The sequence below is a fragment of the Schistocerca piceifrons genome, chromosome X, assembly GCF_021461385.2.
Source record: "Schistocerca piceifrons isolate TAMUIC-IGC-003096 chromosome X, iqSchPice1.1, whole genome shotgun sequence".
NCBI lineage: Eukaryota > Metazoa > Arthropoda > Insecta > Orthoptera > Acrididae > Schistocerca > Schistocerca piceifrons.
In genome coordinates, this window is record NC_060149.1 from 736534573 (window position 1) to 736558458 (window position 23886).

At 39.0% G+C, this 23886-nt stretch overlaps 1 protein-coding gene across 2 annotated transcripts in view; it reads right to left on the reverse strand.

The window, feature by feature from the left end:
- The window catches only part of LOC124721546 (inhibitor of growth protein 3), a 192270-nt gene that overhangs the window by 28360 nt on the left and 140024 nt on the right, over positions 1–23886 (reverse strand). For both annotated transcript variants that reach the window (XM_047246576.1, XM_047246575.1), the window contains 3 exons: positions 4394–4522; positions 4184–4318; positions 3451–3534 (listed from right to left, as the gene is read on the reverse strand). In XM_047246576.1, the coding sequence (XP_047102532.1) occupies positions 3451–3534; positions 4184–4318; positions 4394–4522 (348 nt within the window). The remainder of the gene's footprint in view (positions 1–3450; positions 3535–4183; positions 4319–4393; positions 4523–23886) is intronic.

Below are 23886 nucleotides of genomic sequence, written 5' to 3' on the forward strand. Positions count from 1 at the left end.
CAATGATGACCTCACATATTAGCTCTTTTATCACTAAGAAAACCACAACTTCGGTAACTTCTGCTCAAGCTTTAATTCTATCTATTACAAACTGAGTACTGATTAAGTTTCTGTATGTTGTATCTCTGTCCTCAGCTCCGGTTGTCAAATGCTGAAATTCTGCATTTCTAATGTATAGCAACTATCTCATTTGAATGCAATTAACATTACTTGTTTTCGTAGTCTTCACAAACACTGCTATTGTCATCAATTTGGGGCACTCATTTGATTTGTCAGTATGACTACACCAAAACTAGCAGCAAACTGTAAAAATCAGTTGTATTTCCCTTGCAGTTAAGTCCTCATGAACTACAAGCCTTGTGTTCAAACAGTTTATTGTTATGGTTTTTAACACTTTGGAACATTTCCCATTACAACACACAATTTATCTTAGAGAGTTAATTACCAAGACACGGAATTTACGAATGTGAAGGAAAATTACAGTAACGAAAAACTAAAAAGAAGCACCTATAAATATGTGGCACACGAAGTTTATATTTACACACTTCACTTATAGAGGGAATGAAAGGCAATGATTCAAAGCTGTGAAATTTAAGTTAGTTTAGTAAACATTGTAAACATGACTACAGCACTGATTGAGCACAATTTGTGCAATTCACTGAATTTAAGTAAGCTTCTGTTGCAGACTTGTGTGATGTTGGATGGCCCTTCTGAAGAATGGCCCAACATGTTCAACAACGAGGAGTCAGTCAGCTGTGTATTAACGAAAAGCAGCAAAGGTGCATGTATTCAATGGGCAAGTTCTGAATAGCAGCAGCATACTGATTTGCTCCCGAAACACTGTAGTAGATGAGCACCCCATACTGATCACACAGTGCAAGCAGCACAGATTTGGACCAATATTGCAGCTGAATCACATCGTCAGCCAGGAGCATCAGGAACTGTTTACTGGTAGATGGACTACAAACAAAGACGCCAATCACGAGGCTTCCTGTCACACATCACCGTCTTGCAGTGCACTTTCGATGATTAAACAAATTACATAACAGAAAGGGAAGGAAGAACAGTGCATGTTGTGATTGATGATGAGAGCAGAGTCTGCTATAGTATTTGTAATGATTATTTATGAGTGCAATACTAGTAAATATACAAACAGAACAGAAAAAAACTGGCAACACCACAGAACAACAATGGAAGTGTGTATTTTGAACTGCTGTACATTAACAAATTTCTCTGAACAATCCTCAAAATAGTGTTTCAGAACTATCACCAGATATAATTCTTATAACATGCTTCTGTATTCTAAAATTATCATCCCAGTATGATGAATTTCCCAAAAATTTGATGGTGTAACTTATCAGTGAAATGAAAACAGAACAAACTAGTTTCTTTGTTTTTAAATCACTTACAGCTGGAATCACACATATAACAAATTGAACTGAACTAAGGTTTTCCATTTACTCTAGGGCATGGGCTTTCTAATGAATGTAATCATATGTTTTGTTAAAATTCCTGCTGCTAGTTACTAGGAGGGGGGTGGGGGGGGGGGGGGCCAGAACGGGGGAAAGGGAGAGCGAATTAAAAAAATAAATAAATAAATAAAACTTTTTAAAACAACCTGTCCTATAGCCCTTACATAAGAAGTTCACTCTTAGAATATAAGTATTTTTCTGTCCTTACTCTTCTTAACATACTGCAACTCCCACATACTTTCGTCGGTTAATGTAGGTCTCTTTTTAATATGAAGTAAGCATTATCTTTGCTTATTGGATGGTCTTTGCATTGTAAACAAAAACATAGAATGTAAAGCACATGCCTCAGACTGAAATTCACATTAAGAATATGAAATGTTTGTGTGCCTTACAGATTTATTTAAAATGGGTGCTCTGTTTTCACTCCAACAGTTCGTGCATTGCCCTGAAAAAGCCTAAAAACCAAAGAAAGATGGAGTGCTGTCCACTGAAACATATGTAAACGCATGCATCTGTTTCAGCTTTTACCTACTCAGATATGGGAACACTAGCATGTTTTTGCCATTCACACAACATACAGAGTGGCACTAAATATTCAAATATTCCTGTCCAGTGCAAGAGCTGATGAAATACTGATAACAAAAACATTAAATATGATTTGAAAAGTCAGCCATCTGAAGATGGGTATGGTAGCTCAAAATCAGTTATGGGATTAAAGAAAGATCTTTTAAAAGTATTTGTAGAGTGGAAATCAATAATGGACTACATGTAAAAAATTATTTTTTAGTTAGACCTGAAAAATCAAGCTAAGTGTCACTGCCAACAACCTGAAGAGCAAACTAAGCACTACAATTATTTCTCGTAGTGCAGATAAGGCCCGAAAGATAGCAGGATTGTTATGTGCTGGCTTACTGCTGAGGCTGAAATCAGGTTAAATGCCACAAAGCTTTGTAATTTTCTACAGCAGGTGACACAGATTTAGCACAGATTGAAAAATGTAAGAGGCTGGAAGAATGTCAGAGTGTCAAGTACCTAAGGATCTTGTAAAACTTATGGAGAATGCAACACCTAACAATCCATTTGTGGTTACTATGCTCCAGCCTCAGGACTTTTTCATTTTAAAAAAGTAGCCGGCACACACAATAACACAACAAGAATAAATATTTCCAAATGTAGTTCAATTCAAGTGAAAAAAAATTGCACCTGATGTTGTCAAGACGAGAACAGTGTTTAACGAACTTGAAGACTGGAGCACCTACAAGATTTTCAAGGAAGGGGTTACCACTGACAAAATAAAGAATTTTATTTTAACATCACAACAATTTAAAAACAAATTGTCAGCTGAAGAGAAAAAGGATCTGCAACAAATGCTGCTGTCTTTTAAAGTAGCTAACAGAACATTTTTCAAATAGTTAATCAATTAAAATTTCTTTGTCCTTTACAAAATTAAACGAAGGATCAAAAATAATTTAACCACAGGATAATCTCTGCAAAATATATCAATAAAATGATTATTATAAAAAAAACTGATGAACACTTGTGATTTCTTTCATCAGTATTTATCTTGTTTTTGCTGATACCTGTACAGCATTAAGCACGTTCTGTGTTTCTAAGAATAAAATATTTATTTTCAAAGGAAGGGAACTTCAAAAAAATCACAATAGTTGTATGACTCTTGAGGTAGTGATAAATAAAAAATATTGTACTGGTTTTTCATTAAAATAGTTTTGTCAATAAATAAATAAATAACTAAACAAATACTACGTAACTCGGAATCAGATTTTTTGGCACTTGGCCCATTATTGACTTTTACTCTACATTTGTCTTTGGTTGATTCTTCAACAATCCTTAATGGTCACATTGTTTGCAAGATACAGCATGGATAAAATAATATTCCTCTTTATTGAAAATTCAAGATCCATAAATTAAAAGTAGTAAAACCATAAGACAAAATGGAACTAGTGAGATTCCAACATACCATAATGTGTAGCCCTTGGAACTGTGAAATTATAGTGGTCCTTCTGTTGCTTTGTGACAGATGGTTGGTCCATTTCCAAAGATCCTGAAACAGAAGTACTCGGTAACCAAAATAAACATGAAACCAAGGCCATGTTATGTATTCAAAACTATTAACGAATATATGTCACAGGCCACAAAATAATTAATCACACTGAAGTGTAATATTGTCAGTTAAAATAAAAAATAAGATTTTCTTAACTTCTGGTTGCTTTGTAGACAGAAATTTCATAACAACTGACTCCTTAGCAAGTAACACATATTTCTCTACAAAATCAGTCTTGATGCATCTGTACATACAACACTGCAATAATATACTTAAAACTGATGTAAGAGGAACAGCTTTCACCCGCATTAATTAAGAAACCATGAAAAAACTATGAGGCACAAACAATAATCAAACAAACTGATTTCTTTTACTGAGTGTGAGGTAAAATGAAATAAAGAGAAAGAAGTCTGACAATAAAATTCAGTTATACACATGAAAGTTCCGTGTTGCACAACACAGTTAAGATAATATTTTTCAAGTGAGACAAAAGCTGCTTTTTTTTTGGGGGGGGGGGGGGGTAATGGAGCAGGAAGTTGGTAGGTGTAAGTGCAGAGATCCAGAACATAACTATTATTATTTACTGAAATCTTTTTTTTTTTTTTTACTTGGGATACAATATTTTAGAATTTGCAAATGAAAAACATACTCTTTTCTAATATTTCTGTAATTCCTCGATGATCTGCTTCAAGTTCATATTTAAATTTGAGAAGTTCCTGATCCAGTTTTCTCAAGTATCTTTCCACCAAGTCATGCATCTGGGTAGCCATTGCCACTTTTTCATCTGAAACAAGTATTTAAATAGAAAGAAATATTGATGATAAATACAAAGGACAAACTATAACTTCTATTTGCATACCTGCAAAGTCCAGTGTTCTAATATAGTCTCGGCATATCAGCTGATATTCGCGGTCTTTCTCATGTGCTTTCATTCTCCGCGCTGCTGCAAAGAAGAGCTTCACCCGTTTTTCAAGACTTTCAAGGTTATCTGAAAGAAATAAAACCAGCTTTCAATATTATGGCAGGCATTAGGCATCCTTTACAGTTTCAAATATATCTAAACCAATGGATAATAGTTTCTGTTAATATTATCCTAATACAGGAAATTGATTGCCACTTACTAAGAGTCAATATAAATGTCAGTATTTACTGGAATTTTTCCTACATTATTGCATATAATTAAATTGTTTATAATTTATTCAGCTTGCTAAGAATAACGGTAAATTATTTTATAGGAAGGCCCTCCACAATTCACAGCAGTAGTAGAAGGACAGCTATAACAAAGTCAGGTATTAGTAAGAATCAAATATATGTGGCTAAATCTTTTTTTCAAAAGCAATGAATCATTAATTTCCATTTCCAGAGATTTTCATTTGCAGCTTATGTTATGACTACTGCCACTTTCAGCAAACAGTTATGTCAACAAGGTTACATATCTAAAGATTACATAAAAAAGTGACTCATTTCAACAGCAATCAGTCACAGTTCAATTAACCAGTTTTGACAGGCTGTTCTAGCAGCAGTACATGTAACACATCTCTAGTGGTCATTTAGTCTTAATGAAGCGGCTAATCTATACATTCACTTTATGTTTAACATCATTTGTATGTAACAATGGCTAATTTTTGTCATTTTAGTGGATTCCCAAACTAATTTGAAGTGGGGAGGGAGGGGGGGGGGGGGGCATCTGGAGCATATTTTCTTTTAATCATCAATGGGCAACAAGATATCACCTGCTAAGTAGGGTGACTTCATTCTTCTGGCTGTTACTTCCTCAGTGGAGCTACAAGACTGTGCTCCCCTGCTTGAAATCCTTCACTCTCAGATATAGTTCATCTGTATTGCTTCAAATAACATTATCAGGTCTTCTACTGATTAGACATGGTCAATATGGAATAATTTTTTCTGCATACTCTTGTGATATCTGCTATGACAGTCTAACTTCCAACATGCTAACTCCCACTTCTTGTTTTGAGTTTTGTAACATGTCATTTTTTGGTCTTGTGTTATAATTTAAATACCAAGCCTGTAGTATCATAGTTTATAGATACTGCCAGAGCCAGTTCCTCTAAGATTATTGTGGGTGCCGCGAGCAGTGCTTTGAAAGATTAGCTGACACAAATGCACTTTAAATAAATATAATGTACTCAACTCTTGCAAAAGAACTCCTACAGTGCTGAAAACTTGTGGCAGCTGTGGCTACTATAAGCAGAGGGCCAACATGGGCGTGCATCTAAGTACACTGTCGACACCAACTGGTGAAATGCAAGTAATCTCAACTAGAAGCACTCCTGAATCATTAGCAGTGAGGACATAAGATTTGGCTCCTCAGAACATCACATTCACATTCACCATACCACATCATAACATCTAGTAACAAACTTTGTTGAATTTTTCATTGCTTTCTGGACATTTCTGTAGCGCTTTTACCATTTGTGTGTGTGGATATTTCTGTTTCAGATCTGTGATTTCCATTTTCTTTCAGTTAAGTTGTTCTTGCAGCCACATAGTGATTTAGCTTTAGTATTTTTTGCTTTGCTATAGCTACCTTCAACCCCCAGCCCCGTGTATGCTTGCCCCGCACTTAGCTGTGCCACAACTGCCATTGGCACCAATGCTCTATCTAACACAGCTTCTTTAGTTACAGGTGCTAAATAATGACCCAGCTTACTGAGATGATGAGGGCCTTCATTCAAATGCAGACAGTAGCCAGTGAGAATCACAATCAGATGCCACCACCTAGGCAGGGCCACAACTTAGGCAGCCATCATTACTCTCTCCATTTCACCTATCTGAGGAGGACAAAGAGGGCTGGATAGAGTACTTAGCCCAGTTTGAAGCTCATCTATCTGCACACCAAACACTAGGTACTGTTAAACAACCCCTTTTCTAATCAATGGCCAGAGTGTGAGTGTATACAACATGCTGCAAATTGGTCCCCATTTTGTGGCCAAATCTTATACAATATGAAGAATTAATTTATGCTTTGAATAGATACTATGATGAGAAAGTCCACAAGGTGGTTGCATGGTTTAACTTTTTTCAAACTAAAGAAGCAGTCAGGACAAAATTATAGAAAGTGAGTGACGGACTTACATGGGCTTACTAGGTAGTTTAACATTAAATATGAGTATGGCAAATATATTTTGACCTCATGATATGTGACACTATTACTCAGAATGTGGGTGATAATAGAATAAGGAAAAACACTCTCAAGTATCCCAACCCTGCTTTGCAGCAAGTTTTGCAAATTATTGACTATCAAGACTGTTGTGACAGTGTTGTAGATAGTTCTCAATCAAAATTTTCACTGTGACACCTAGCAATAGCACTGCACATCCACGTAAACATACCGCTTAAAAAGTCGAGCATACAGCAGCCTATGTGGCTCAGCATAGTCAGCCACATAAACAGCCAGGTTAGCAAGGTACTGGCATGAAGTCTTGCCCGCACTGCTCCTCAGTGCATAAGCATCACACATGCCTGTCACAAGACGCAACTTGTTTTTCATGTAGCAAGAACAGATATGTTCAAGAAGTATGCTTCCAGAAAAAGAAGGCTCCCTCTCCTACTATATGCCCACAGAAATCAAACTTTGTTGTACATGTTGTGTATTCTTAACAAAACAGTGCTTCTAGTGTGGATCAGAAATATGGAAGCTGTGCAATTCAAAAAATCTGTAACTTCTTCTTCGGTGCACCGCCACTCGAACAAACTCTTTGTAGACCTTGTGATACCTGGCCAAACTATTCAGTTGCAATTAGGTATGGGTGTCACAGTTTCTTTGCTCAGTCATAATACTAATGATCTTCTTCGCAAGCCCAAGCTGTACAAATCACACACTATGCTTACAGCAAATGATTGACAAGACATTCCAGTGCTCAGTTCTTGCAGCTTTCCTGCTGTGTACCAGAATTTGCAAAAGACTGTATTCACAGAATAGTGCAAGTATATTTGGCCTTGATTTGTTTGGGTGCGTGTGGTAGAAAATGTGTTGTCAGTTACTCCCTTTGATTCGAAGGACAGTGTTGCTCACTTGTGTGCTGGATTCAAAGACTTGTTTGCAGCCAAATCTTCTCATTTCGTTGTGCATGTGACCATAAAAGATAGTGCACAGCCACACTTTTTCGGGGTTCACACTGTGCCACATGCGCTCCATGAACAGGTTGCTCAGGAACTTGCACAGTAGCAGGACAGTGGCGTTACGGCACCATCACAGCCAGTTAGTAGGTGCCTCTATTAGTATGATCAAGAATCCTTCAGGCAAACTGGGTATTTGTGCAGACTTCAAGGCAACAGTGAACCCTCATACAGTGATCGATTCATTTCCTTTACCTCTACCCGATGAACTTATGGACCATTTGGGAGCTGATCATTACTTCTCCACGACTGTTTTATGTGATGCCTACTTCCAGATCCCTTTAGATGAACAATCACAGCAAGTGTTTGTCATTAATACACAAGAGGACTCTTCAAATTCCTTTGTTTGCCTTTTGGAAGTGCATCTGCACCAGCAATTTTCCCATGCTATTTGGAGGAATTAACTGCATCTGTGCCTTCATATACAAATTATTTAGACGATATAGTGGTATCAGGTGGCACAGCAGATGAGAACCTTAGTAATTTGTGCACCCTGTAAGTCAGGCCTTAAATCCAACACAGACATACGTGTGTTCTTTAAAACAGAGACTGAGCAGTTGGGGCATGTAATTAATAATCAGTGTGTTCATCAAAAGCAGTCTCACTAGCAGGCCATTCGTGACATCAAACCTCCAAGGTATGTTACTGAATTACAGTCAGTGCTACGGAAGCTGACATATTACATCCATTTCATTCAGAATGCAGCTCAAATTGTGGCACTGTTACACCACCTTCACCACAGGAATGTACCTTTTGTGTGGTTGCAGGAATGTGATATTGCTTTTTGATGCCTCAAAGAAGCTTTTCTCAGTGATCATTGCCTAGTTCATTTTGTTCCTTCCAAACCTGTAGTCTTGGCCATGGATGCCTCTTTGTACAGCAGTGATGCTGTACTCTCGCACAGGATTGGTTCTGCTGACAGACCAATGGCCTTTACCTCCAAATTGCTAAACAGAGCTCAGAGCAACTATTTTCAAATGGAGAAAGAGGCTCCTGCTATTATCTATGGATACACTAAATTTCATCAGTATTTGTACAGAAGGAAGTTCTACTTGGTCACCAACCACAAGACTTTGCAGACACTTTTCAACACGGTCCCCAATTGCATTGCACAGGAATTGCAACACTTATCATTCTACCAATACGAGATGATGTACAGTCCCACATCCAAGCATGTCAAAGCACGCACACTTTCATGTCTTTCCTTGGGACCAGATGCAGGCTTTGATGCAGCAGAAAAATCTTGTTGCCACACTGACGCAAATGGCTCTGACACACTGAATCAGTTTCCATTAGATCACCTGAAGATTGTCCATGCCACAGTACTGGATACAGACTTGCAGATTCTGTTGCACTGTCTTCACTGGTTGGCCTCGGACCATGAAACAAACTGTTAGCCCAGTAGTTCAAAAATACTTTGCACGTCGGCACGACTTGTCTATGCTACAAGGTGTCACATTTCTAAGCACTGAATCTGAACAATCATGTGTTGTGATTCCAAATGTTCTCCAGAGACATGCTCTTAGTTTGCTTCATCAGGGTCACTGGGCATAGTCTGCACCAAACTATTAGCTCATTTTCATTGCACATGGTTTGGCATGGACTCACAAATAGAGTAGATTATGGCTCAGTGCCATGCTCACACGAAATACCAGGCAGCCCCTCCTCAACAGTCCTTTAATTAGCTGAAGCCTGACACACCTTGGCAATGCCTGCATTTGGATTTTGCTGGATGCTACTGGAACACTCGTTAGCCAATTGTCATCGATGCATATAGCAGATTTCTTTTTGTGGTTCCCATGTGCTCTACAATAACACAGTGCACACATCAAGCTCTGCAATCCATAATTTTGCCTTCAGAGTTTACCAGAGTGGCTTGTGACTAATAATGGACCTCAATTTGTGACGCACTTTTTACACAGCAGATGGATAAACTACACACCCACCAAACACGGGACTAAGCTTTGCTGCTATTCTTGTCATCCTACTGCTCCCAGCATCACAACAGCGCATGACTGGTGGTGTTGCTTCATGGACAGCACCACCACACCTTGCTCCAGTTGCTGCACCCACACCGGCAGCTGGCACCTGTCACTGGGAATGTGGCAACATCATAAAGTTGCTTGGCAATTGCACATTTTTGATACAGGGTCCAGGAGGATTGCAGCAATGGCACCCCGAGTCAATTTTGCAGCTGTAAATTGCATGATCCTGTCGCCAAGCAAGTAGCAGACGTCCACAGTTGTTGGTTCCCTCCACTCTGCAGCTAGCCAGGGGACCGTCACACCTCTTCAAGACACATTTGCAGTTTGATCAACAGAAGACCTTGTACCATCACTGGATGCAGGCACATGCCCTCAGTCTCGTTTCTCGTCTAGTGTCCTGGGTAGGTCTTAAGGCAAATGCCATGATGCAGACACGAGGTTGACTCCAGCCACAGCTTTGGCTCCTGTCGCCTCACCACTTCCTGCTGCCATACTCCCCCCTCCCTTCCCCTGCCTGCCAATGGTGAAGAGGTTCGGGAGGGGGGGGGGGGGGGGGGGTAGTACTGTAGCTTATTGGTACTGCCGGAGCTAGTGTCTCAAAGATTCTTGCGGGTGCAGGGAGCAGCACATCGAACATCACCACCAATGAACTATCTCCAACCCGCCAACCAATGAAGACTACCAAGACGGTGTTATAAGTGACAGAAACCTGGGCACCAGTCAGCTAGTTCAATATTGCTTCTAGCCAAGATTATCTGTGTGCCACTAGTTGGTGTCAAATGTTAACTGAGTTCTTGATTGCTACCTCTACCATCAAACATTCAGTGTGCTTAGATGCATGCCAATGTCGGGCCTCTGTTTATAGCTAGCCACAGCTGCCCCAAATTGTCAACAGTGAGGCAGTTCTTTTGCACAAGCTGAGTAAATTATATTTATTTAAAGTGCACTTGTGTCAACTAATCTTTTGCTTGCCTTTTATGATTCCTTAGGCGACAAATCCTGCAGCCACCTTCCACCCATTTATCATTAGCAGCAAGAACGTAACATGTGGCTCCTTGGAACATAATAGTTACTGGTTCATTCACATCATAACAAGCATAGAAACTGTTTTATTTACTGCTACAATTCCTTACTGATGTCTTCATTTTCATTCTAATTCAAGGCAACACCTAGATTGCTTGGTATATCTTATGAACTCTGAATAAAGTTGCTACCCACTGTGAAACTATTTCTGACACTTTCGGGACTATACAACAGTGGAAGCCTCCACCTATACATGGCTTACCTTGCAGTGAATCTCTGGGCTTACAGAGAGACCCAGCAGGCTTTGTGTGTGAAATCACCAACCAGAAAAAATACCTGTGGTTTAGGCAAGAGGTTTGGACATGAAGACAAGAAATACTTCTTACTTTTGGCACATTTATTTGAATTAGCAAACTGGCACTCGAGATCATGGAATATGTGAAATACAGGTAGCATATTCGCAACTGCAAATATGGACAACCATCAGCTGTAGAGTGGAATGACGACAATGAAAATTTGTGCCAGCCCAGGACTCAAACCCAAATTTCCTGCTTATCGCGAGCAGTCACCTTACCATTTGGCTATCTGTGCACGACTCATGGCCAGACCTAAACTTCCATATGTCGTCAACCACACATCTACGACCTGTGCTCATACATCTGATATGTACATTCCCGTACAGGTGAGACATTTTACTTGGAAATCACTAGCCTCGTGTCGGCAGATAAATACATATTGCAGTGCCTGTGTTATTCTCAATTATGATGCATCATAATGGAATTGCATCTTAATTCATAAAAACACAGGAACTGCAATATTGTATCATATTATGGAATACAGGCTAGGTACTGATGAATACTGATGACATAAAGGGGATTTTCACATCACATGGTGGCAAGACTAGTCATCATACATCCATGGCAGCAATACAACGAACCCTCAACATCCACAGAAACGTACTGTGACATGGTGCAGACTAAACTGTGACAGGACATCACAGAAATATGATATGCATGGTAAGCCACTATGGAGCAACAGTTTGTTGGAGGAGGTTTAGGAAGTAAATGTAATTTACAATGTGATTTCATGACTCTGAAGAAGATTCCAGGAGAGAGATTAATCAGCAGTATGCTACAGCAGAGACCCAGGAGAGTTTTCTTGCTTAATTACCCAAATATATCTATCAGACCAACACAGGACCTGCCCATCTAGAGATCTTGCGTGTCTTGCACACTGTGAGCGAGCTCAGGAACAGTGGGGTAGTGTCCTGTACACAAAAAGAGTTGAGGTTTACCTATGCACATGATTCCTATCATCTGCCCTTTTGGTTCACTCTGGAACACTTTACAACACTATCAATGTTGTGGGAAAGAAGAACCAATATGGCAACAGCACTGTTGAAACCTCTGCGGTGGTATCATGTTGAGAGCATGTACACCAGCACATGTTACCTAGGAGTACTGTGACAGCTGTTCTATAGGAATAACATTACACAACAGTAAATGAGGGACTCTTCTGTGTTACATGTGGACGGGGGGAGGGGGGAGGGGGGGGGGGAGCGCTGAGGGGGAAGCTAGTACCTGCAACATGAAAAAGTGGTCAGAGCCAGACTTGTGTCAAACTGAACATGCACAGAACACTAGGTTGAAGGAATGCAACCTTAACATTGCCTCCATGGATCTTTGCTGAGCTCAAAGGGGCACTTTATCATCAATGGCAGACATTACTGCAAACCAATCTGGACCCCTGTTCCACAATATGGGGCACAATTATATATCTTGAGTTGCTATGCAAGGATATCACACTCTGCACTGATGCCACAAATTTTGTGCATGATTTATGTTAATTAGAAAATCAAATAAAGGCAATTTAAGTATATGATTCTGTTCAACAAATGTCAAATTTTATAGTACCTTTGAACTTGTTACACTGGTATCTAGTATTGTGGTAATAAAATATTTGTATTCCTGACTTATTTTTTTGTTTAATATCTGCCTTTGCATTCACAATCCCAAAGTAACAGTAGCCATGGTTGTAGGATCAATGACATAAAATGGATTTGCACAAAAAGTGATTAAAAATTTTCCTGTTTTCTGGCACATAACTGCGAGAATAGCTAGAAAGTAGGAACTTAACAGATTATGTAAGTAGAATAAAACTGATTCCCTCTTCAAGCTACACTGTTATAAATGAAACATAAATATATCATAGATGTTGAAAATCTGTAGTGGAGGTGGTAGTAGCAGCAGTACTGCAAAGCAGGGACACTTTGTGCTTACTGGGGTAACTTTGCTCCAACTTTGAAACAAGATCCAATCCTGTCTAGAATATACTCTTAATAAACATTTCAAAACAGTTTCAGTTCTGTCCAACAGCTGACAGCTTCTGCTAGTGCATACATTTCAGTTATTCTGCTGTTTGCTATCTTGGTTATTTCCTGTTAATCAAACATGTGCTACCATATTTTTGAAATAATTTTTGTCTAGAGAAAGCAATATTTTGCTGCCAGGAAACTACTTAACAGGAGACAAATGTCATTCATGTATGTGTGAAAATTAGTTATCAAACCATACTCACAAAATTATAATTGACAGATTATTTATCACTGCAAGGGCATAAGCAGCCATGAAGATCATTTTCTGGGAAAACTGGTGCAACTTTCCACCACAGACAAAGTGGATAAAGTAGCTCCACACTATTTTCATTACTTTGTTTTAGACCTCATTCAACTTGGGATGAGTCTTCTTACACCGAAACATGAGTGCTGTTAAGAGAATAATGCTGTTATAGTACGGTACAAGTGACAATGAAAGCTAGGACCTTGCCGATATGCAGATACAGCACTGAAAATGTGAAAGAATTCCCGGAATCCATAAAGAATGGAACACTTGCTTCATACATCATAAAATGGTTCTCAACTAGTGCTAGTTACTAGTAAACAATGTAAGAAGGAAAAAATCCAGACAGTGCTTGATTATTCTAGGAATGAACATCTATTAGAAGAAGAAATTAGTGATGAAAGTTCAGATGAAGACTGGGAATCATACAGACGAAATCAAATGGGAATGTTAGCAGCATCTACAGAGAATAGAGAGGCTCTAACAAAATTGTAAAAAAACTGAAACCAATCAGCAAGCAGAAAGGTGTGTTCATGGTTATACAGTATGTCAATAAACTTAACTCAGGTGTTATTGAAAGTTTTAATGCATACTGTATAGTACAACCATAAATACCATGATGCCATCTCTTGATAACCAAAAATGGCCTGTGAACAAAGATATATTTATTCACAAATGGGAGGATATATTTGAAGGTACAAACCCCTCATAACACTTAAGTGAAAGGGACATTTTCTCAGTGCCAGAACTGTTCGATTATAATGAGTCTAAGCAAAATGTGTTCCTGGTGTAGTCACTGACATACCAGCAAACCTAATGAAACATTGCCCTTTTCTTTGATAATAAAATGACACTTAACTTTTTCATGCTGGTGAAGTTTTTACATCTTAAATAAAGTAACTGTACTACACTGAATTTTTATTATTTTTGTCCTTTTAATATCAAAAAATATATAAATGTTGGTTTACTATGGTCTTATGACGTAACACAAATTTTTTAAGGAGTGTGGTGGTGGTGGTGGTGGTGGTAGTACATGAAATCTCACCAAAATCGGAAGGCTCCTACTGAGCACCTATCAAATTGGCAAACTATGTTTACTTATGCTCTATGGTTGGATACCATCAAGAGCTATCTGCTGCAGGTAAGACCAACCTAGCAATAAAGCTTACTATTGGCTGCAGTGTTGTGGTGTACACCTAACTACAAGGATAAGCACAGTCTAGTGACCAATATCATGGCAAATATGCTGCACTATAGACAAATTTCTTTTCCTCTGGTATATTCCTGACTTATTTTCCTTTTGATCAGAGATAAATGAAGTCACATAAGGTATTTTAACACCTTAGAACAAACTAAATTATAAGTGAGACTAACAAGGGATTGGTGCAATTTGACAGGTGGAAACCTGCCCTAAACTTTATTACGTAGGACAAATTCACCGAAAGAAACATAGTGTCACAATTTTAACAACTGAGACAGACTGCAAGGATTTTTGTTGCATGCTGAACTATTTATACTTGCAGTTTGTACAGGCCTTCCTGCCTAGCATGTGAATCAGCGAGTGAGCAGAAGCAATCATGACATGAGAAAACATTTTCACATTATGTGGGAACCACACGCGAATTTAAGCACTGAAATCATATCAAAAGTATTATTTACTACAATGTTTTTGGATTACTTCAATCTAACAGTGAAATATTTGCAGCAGTAACTCTCCCAAATGTATGTAGCGAGAATAAAACTCGTGGCAGGTTTTGATATCACATGACATTCATTTCCCATAATTTCAATAGGTAATTTCACTTGTTGAAATAGAACAGTACAGACAAGTACATCATGTTATAAAAGTTCGTGTAGTACAGCTCATGATATATATATATTTTTTTAATTTTGTACTTTTTACTCATGATGAAACTGTTTGTCATTTATTCTTTACTGTCATACTGGCGTACCTTAACAAAATAATTGATGCATTTATTGGAACTTCATAGTTATTACCAGTTTTATCTCGACAAAATTTGTATGGAGTGAGAAATGGCGCTGGCCGTTCTTCTGCATAATGTGCTGCATACCAGGCATACAAGTTCAAGTTTGCAAAACGAGAGTATGGAAACTGATAATACACAAATGACTTAAGTTTAAATAATATAGTTCACATGAAAAATTTGAAATGACAATGATCTATTGAAAAATACATTGCCGAGCAAGTTCCTAATAATATTGTCATGAGAATCCAAAAAATTTTGCAACTGGTAAGTAGTAGTTTTGAATGAAATAATTAAAATGACTTTTTTCCAGATTTTTCTACATTGATTACATTATTTCAGTAAACAATGTTTTTTTTTTTTTTTTTTTTTTTTTTTTAGGTCTTACTTTCCATCGAAGTTCCTGTATGCAGATATAAAGGTGTCAAAATAGTATCTCATTGATGCTTATCGCCTATTGTTATTCAATACGAAGATGTCATAACAATTAGCTGTTGCATTCTTTTCTCCCCGCGAAAGGGATAATCTGACTGTTTAGCAGTCACTGGAATAACCGCAAGCTTCACCTTCATGTCAGTTACGAAATTTTCAACCGTATCACCTAAAACGGCAACTCTTCTATACGTCAACTTAAAATAAACTTCATAATTTTACAACATCCTATTTGTACGATTTCTTCAATCTGCTTAACCATCACTAGGAAACCCAGAAATAACCAATGTGCATTTTGCTTGTGAATCTTTGTATAATTCTTTCTTCCGCTCGTACAATTCACCTTCTGATCCTACAAAACGGAACTGGATTTTTACATGGATTAAATTAGGCAGCTTTTCCCATTTTTAACAAAAAATTTACAGGCTTTTCCTTGTCACTGAAAGTTATTTGTAGTATGGTACATCATTTCTTTGCACTTGGAAAGTAATCCTGGGGCGTATGCTTATTGGCACGACCATAAATCGCTAGAGAAGGAGGAGCGTCTAACGTCCCATCAACAACAAGTTCTTTAGAGATGGAGCACGAACTCAGATTAGGGAAGGATGGAGAAGTAAAGTGGCTGTGACCTTCCAAAGGAACTATCCCAGCATTTGCCTTAAGTAAAGTAGGGAACTCGTGGAAAACATAAATCAGGGTAGTCAGATGTTGGACCATCGTCCTTCAAATATGAGTCCAGTGTACTGACCACTGCGCTACCCTGCTCGGTTATTATCGCTTGTACCACAATTCCCAGTTACTATTGAAAAGTCATCATCATTTGAATGAGCACGCATGAAATTAAGCAGCAAATCACAGTTTTTACATTACATCTTGGTAAGGCTATGGATGAAATAAGGGATTTCAGATTAGTATGAAACTCCGGGACCTGCACAAAGCCAGTTTCTGTGAACAGGAATATAATACGGAAACACAATGAACATTAATTTAGTTTTTTCTTCACTGTTAGTACTTGATGTTACCACAAAAGGAACTGGTTTGTTTCTGAATACCAAATGAGTTGCAGAGTCCAGTGAATCGTATCTGTGAACAGTTGTCCCAGAGAAACTAAAACTGAAGATCACTTTACAAATTACGGTTAGGATGTGTCATGGTATCTGCTGATGCTCAATCAATGGAAGCCATAAGCCAATTGTGTTGCACATGAGCAGACTTGTGTCTTGAGGCAGTGAAGTGAGGAGCAGCTTTGGCCTCCTCCGAGTTCTCTCGGGAGCACCCGGCTGGTTTTTTTCACAGTTTTCGATACACTTGAACAGTTTTAAGCCCATTTTTCTTACAATTTAATGCCCACATGTGCAAAATATAACTTGTGTAATGGGTAGCACAACAAAGGCAGCAGATGTATGTACTTGGAAATTCTGCTGTCGCAGGACACACAGTATGTTTGTTATCATGCAATCTACTGTTGGTGCACTACTACAATTCTGTTTATCAGCTGTTTTAAGCTAAGAGTGATGCTTTCCAGCAAAGGAATTGAACGTCATTTGTCACAGACTCTCATGAAATCACGGATGTTATCGAAAGGGATTTTTATTTAAATTTTCTAGCAATTTCCTTTCTGTCTTCCCTTTGTGTGGTCTAGCTCCGAGTGATGGCCGACATGTATCTTGCAAAAGGAAACAGTAATTCCCCCTGCTGAATGACACATAACGTCTACGCTGGCTAGGCTGTAACAATCAATTTTGTCACTAACCAACAGCTTTTGATGACGCTTGTTTGTGGACACAAAATGTTATCTTCACATGCCTTTTGGTGTTTGAGATTATCTCTCCTGAAACTGTCATGTCTAGAAGTGTTATAAGTGCAATTATTACACCTAAATTTCAGGACCATATTCAGATGTTTGGTATTAATATACCTTTGCAAGTTACTGCTACCACTGAATGTTGCACTACAAAACATGCAAATACACTGACAGAAAAAAATCGCAACACCAAAAAATATTTTATGTAAAGTAATGAAATTTTGGGAATACATTAGTCTAGGTAAGGCAACGGATGAAATAAGGGATTTCAGATTAGTATGAAACTCTATTATCGATCTTAGAACAACGCATTGCGTTGCTATAACCATTTTGTTGCAATACTGTGTTTGCTGCCAAGTGACATTACGCCAATGAAATACTTACAGTGGGTCTCGTCACTTGAAAACGAGGGAAAACCACTTGGAAGATACTCTCTCTTTGCCCATGGTTAATACGGTAAGTGGACTTTGGTGGTTAACTGTTGGTGATTTTGTGCCAACGTAGTGCTCAGTACCTTGATTATTGAGTGCCATTCTTCGGTACTTGCAGCTGTTGTAGGTTCTCGGTAACTATGTTTGTGCGTAGGCTGATTTAGGGGCAAAAATTTCTCTCTACAGCCGCAGCGATTGCACTGTATTTAGTGCCAATCTCAGATTCATGAAACACGAGTTTATATACACTGACGGGACCTGCACAAAGCCAGTTTCCATAAACAGGTGATTAACATTGCAAGGTCACAGGATAATGTAACTGTGAGATAAGCAATCGCAAATGTGAACTGCTCATACATTAATAACCAGTGTAACCATCAGAATGTTTGCATGCAAGCATGCATATGTCCATACATTGTATCATACAGGTGCCGGATTTCAAGTTTGTGGGATGGAGTTCCATGCTTGTTGCATGCGGTCAGTCAATAAAAGGGCAGTTAATGCTGTTTGTGGATGACGATGGAGTTGTCTGATATCGTCCCATATGTGCTCGAATGGAATAGATCTAGTGATCGACCAGGCCAAGGCAACATATTGACACACTGTAGAGCATGTTGGAAACACCCCTTGGAATGCTGTTCATTAATGGCAGCACAATAGGTCAAATCTTCAGGTTGACGTACAAATTTGCAGTCAGGGTGCATAGGAAAACCATGAGAGTGTTCCTGCTGTCATACAAAATCACACCCCAGGCCATAACCCCAGGCGCAGGCCTAGAGTGTCTAGCGCACACACACGGGTTTGTTGCAGACCCTCAGCTGGCCTCCTCCTAACCAAAACACGGCCATCATTGGCACCGAGGCAGAACCAGCTTTCATGAGAAAACACAACAGACCTCCACCCTGCCCTCCACTGAACTCTCCCTTGACACCACTTAAGTCGCAAATAGCGGTGGTTTGGGATGAGTGGCACACACGCTACAGGACGTCTGGTTTGGAGCTGTCCTTAAACGTAACAGATTTGTAACAGTTTGTTGTGTCACTGTGATGCCAACTGTTGCTCAAATTGCGGCTGTAGATGCAGTATGATGTGCCATAGCCATACACCAAACACAATAGTCTTCCCTCTCGGTAGTGCCCCCAGCCCCTACAGAGCCCAGTCTTCTTGTGAACATACATTCTTGTGAGCACCACTGCCAGCAATCCTGTACAATGGCTGAATTCCTACCAAGTCTTTTTGCATTATTACACGACCTTGTCAAAAATCAATGAGGCATTAATAATGGCGTCTTTGGAGCATTAAAGTCATTCTTGACTACAATCAACTCACCACATCTAATCTAATAGATAACTAATGCTCACGAGCGTTACAGAGTGTATTTAAAGCAAACCTGATTTGCAGCCTCATAGTTGTGTTACTAGTGCTGTTCTTATGCAACTGTTGCAAAATTTGAATAGACATAATATTTCAAATGTAGAAACACGCCTACCAACTACTGTTTATGTCACACAACTCCTCCTTGGTGTTGTGATTTTTTGCCCGTCAGTGTATATTCACTCGTGTTTCAAGAATCTGAGATTGGCTCTAAATACTTTGAATACAGTGCAATCGCTGCAGCAATAGAGAGAAAGTTTTGCACCTCAATCAGCCTACGCACAAACATAGTTACCGAGAACCTACAACAGCTGCAAGTACCGAAGAATGACACTCGATAATCAAGGTACAGAGCACTACATTGGCACATAATCACCAACAGTTAACCACCAAAGTTCACTTACCGTATTACCTGTGAGCAAAGACAGAGTATCTTCCAAGTGGTTTTCCCTCGTCCAGTCATGCGATGAGTCCCACTGTAAGTATATCATTGGCGTAATGTCACTTGGCAGCAAACACAGTATTGCAACGAAATGGTTATAGCAACACAATGCATTGTTCTAAGATTGATAATATTGTTTTCAGATTCTTTCATGACCTGTTAGACGATTGAATGAAATAGCTAAAGGGTGTTGTACTTTCGTGTAGATGTGTCCAACAACACTGGACATATAACCTAGCGCATAAGTTTCCATCTATTTCCGGAAAGACTTTAAACACCAGCACATGGACAGCTCACTGTGAACAAGAAGACATGTATACGATAATGCCAGTGAAGAGAGTACACATTCCAAATATTTTTAGAATATTTTGCCTGTGTATTTTCTAAATCTATGGCTACATACATTCTCTGCAAATCACTGTGAAGTGCACCGCAGATGGTACTTAGCATGGTACCACACTCGTTCTATTCACATATAAAGCACGGGAATAATGTTTAAATGCCTGTGTGCATACTGTAATTATAAGGAGGCGATCAAAAAGTTGCTGTTTAAGGGTATTGCTGCAGCATATACGCAACCCAGTGTGACTCCGAAGCGGGTATATAAGTACCGACATGTAGGTAAGGGGTTAGTGTGGCCTTTGAACAGAAACTTTTTGGTAGCCCCATATACAGTAGTTTAATCTCACATTCACAGTCCCTATGGGAGTGATACACAAGGGGCTCAAGAATGTCTCTACATCGTTTACATAAAACTGGTTCCTGAAACTTTAAGTTCGCAGCTTGTGGTCTAGTCACTGGCGTTGCTACCTCTGGATCACGGGGTCCGGGATTCGATTCCCAGCCAGGTTGGGGATTTTCTCTGCCCGGGGACTGGGTGTTTGTGTTATCCTCATCATTTCATCGCCATCATCATTCGTGACAGTGGCTATTTTGGACTGCGTAAAAAATTGGACTGTGGGAAAAAAAAAAGACTTTGTACCGGTGCTGATGATCATGCAGTTGAGTGCCCCACAAACCAAACATCATCATCATCATCATCCTGAAACTGTAAGCAGGCTTACGCAGGATGATTAGTGTCTAACATAAAGCATCTGCCAATTCAGGCTCTTCAACATTTGCGTGAATTCCTCCCTGAGTCAGACAAAGCAGTGGCCATTTGTGTCGCCCTTCTCTGCAGACTTTCAAAATCTGCAGTTAATCATGCTTGGTATGGGTCCTGCACAGCTCAGAAATTATATTATTCTAAAATAGGACACACAAGTGATTTGTAAACGATCTTCTTTGCAGACTGACTGCATCTTCCCAGTATCTTCCCAATGAACCAAAGTTTACCACCTGTGTTACTTACTATTTAGCCCATGTGACCCTTTCATTTATATCACTACAAATTGTTCCATGCAGTTATTTGTGCATGTAGACTAATTCCAGTTCTGAATCATTGATGTTGTTGTCATATGATACGTTTTGTAAGGTGTACAATCTTACATTTCTCAACATTTGAAACAAGTTGTCAGTCTTTGCACGACTCCAAAATCTTTCCAAAACCTGACTGGATATTTGTACAGCTTTCTTCAGACAGTGTTTCAATGTAGTTAGAGCTGATGGTTGATTATCCAAACGTTGGTCAACCGAACGACCATTTGACTGACCTGTTCTCGCTCGCTCCGTGCCGTTCTCCCCTCGCTCGGGAAACGCTTTTACCCCCCTTGAACCAACCAACCAATGATGAGTTGCGACAATAGTAACTGTTTGCACACTCTTATACTTATGTCAACTTTGCCGCATAAAGTAAATCTGTGATATAAAATGCCTAACCATGAACATGTTGTCCTTTCTATCAGAGATAAATACAAAATTAATAAAAGGTTAGGGGACTGTGAATCTGCAACCAAGATATCTAATGAGTACAATGTTGGTAAGTCGATAATTACAGACATTAAAAAACAAAAGATGTGTGTGACAAACTTTACATCTAAGCTTGAGTCTACTAATGGAGCAACAAGTAGTAAAACTGTGAATCTCGGCATGAACACAAATCTAGATGATGCTGTTTACAATACGAGAGAAGGAAAGTTGCTACGCACCATATAGCAGAGATGCTGAGCCGCGATAGGCACAATAAACAGATTCACACAAACAAAGCTTTCAGCCATTAAGGCCTTTGTCAGCAGCAGACGCGCGCGTCTCAGAGAGCTGAAACTACAATTTTTATTGTGCCTATCACGGCTCAGCATCTCCGCTATACGTTGAGTAGCAACTTTCCTTCTCTCGTACTGTTACATTCCATCTTGAATTTTCCATTGTTTGATGCTGTTTATAAGTTGTTTACATAAAAAAAACACGTCACAAGCAAAATTCAATTTAATGAAAATCTTGGAGGGCCGCCAAATTTTAAAGCAAGCACAGGCTGGTTAAAATGCTTAAAGTCAAGATACGGCACTCGTCAGCTTTAAATACAAGGAGAAAATTGTCAGCTGATTCTTCAATAGACAGTAAGACTAAGTGACATATTGAAGGAAGAAGATTGTGCTCTCGAAAATGTTTACAATGCTTAACCTACTTTGACTTCATCAGGAACCGTTGGGCACAGCGACTGTAGACTGTAAGGAAGGAGAGGCACACAGCAGTCAGTCGCAATCCCATTACTTTCAATTATTCTTGCAAATCTAGATTTCAGCTATAAATAGCCATCTTAAAGAAGTACTTCAGTGTCCTTCTGCCTATACATCTGTGAGAATATATGGTGACACGAACTGCCACAAGTCTGTTGAATTGAGACGAAAATGCACTAAAGATGGCTGTCTATAGCCGAAATCTAGATTTGCAAGAAAAATAAAAACTAATTGGATTATGACTGCCTGCAGTGTGCCCCTCCTTCCGTTTACAATGTTCAACTGGAATGCTTTGCTACAAAAAAACTCTTGCAGTAGAATCTGGTCGAAAATAAGCAAGGATCGTGTAATTGCTTTAACTTGTCCTAATGCTACTGGTAGTGGTGATTGCCTGTGTTCATCATTGGTATGAATGTAAGAAACTGCCTTGTTTCAAACATGTTAAAATGTCTCCTATGCCTATTTTTTTATGCCTCACAAAAGAGCACCTGGACTGATAGTACGATTTTCATGGAATGGTTTATGGAGCAGTTTTTTGTACCCTCTCTAAAAGCTCACCAGTTACAGATTGGCGAAAGGGAGAAAACGTTACTACTGCTTGACGACACACCAACTCATCCCTGCGATATCTTAAATGGAAAGAACGAGTTAATAAAAGTGATGCTTCTTCCATCTAACATAACCTTATTATTACAGCCCAAGGATCAATGGCGTTATTAAGACTTTCAAATGCTTTACAGAAAAGAATTGTTACGTAATTTATTGTTAGAAAGATACGAGCAGGGAGAAGAAAGTCCATTGAGAAATCATAAGAATACTGATTTGAAAGATGCATCCTACATGACAGGAGCAGCATGGGATAGTGTAAAAGCCTCTAATAAGATTTTGGATATGGTGCCTCCAATAAGATTTTGGATATGGGGAAAGTTCTCAAAGTCTAATTGACAATGACAAACAGGATGATATGTCTGAAATGCTCAACTGCTTTGAATATGGTGAATATGATGTTCCAAAATGGATGAGTGTCGACGATGCAGATTCAGGGCGCAAAATCATACAGGACAGCGAAACTTAACTGCGTCACTGACTAAGCTGATGCCACCACCATATCATCAACTAGAGAGAAAATGAGGATGAAAATATATCAGCTGTTTCTGAAGCATTTACATCTTTAGATATTGCCTTGCGGTGATTTGAAGCTCAAGATGAAAGCAACCAGTATCAGATATTGTTATTGGCAAATAAAGGTATACAGTCTGATTATCCAAATAAAGCGGTTTTCTGAACGCCCATGTCCCGCAATTAGTTTGGGTAACAGCGCTGTACTGTAACTTCAACATCTACAAAAACTCTGAGGTTACTAGTAATATTATCCACCAGATTAAATATGCAACTAGTACTCAAAAGATTACTTGGTTGCAGATTCACCTTCCCCCAGCCTTTTCTTAATCCACAAAGCACAGTTCTATACACAGTTTCATGGAGTATGTCTAAAGTTACTTC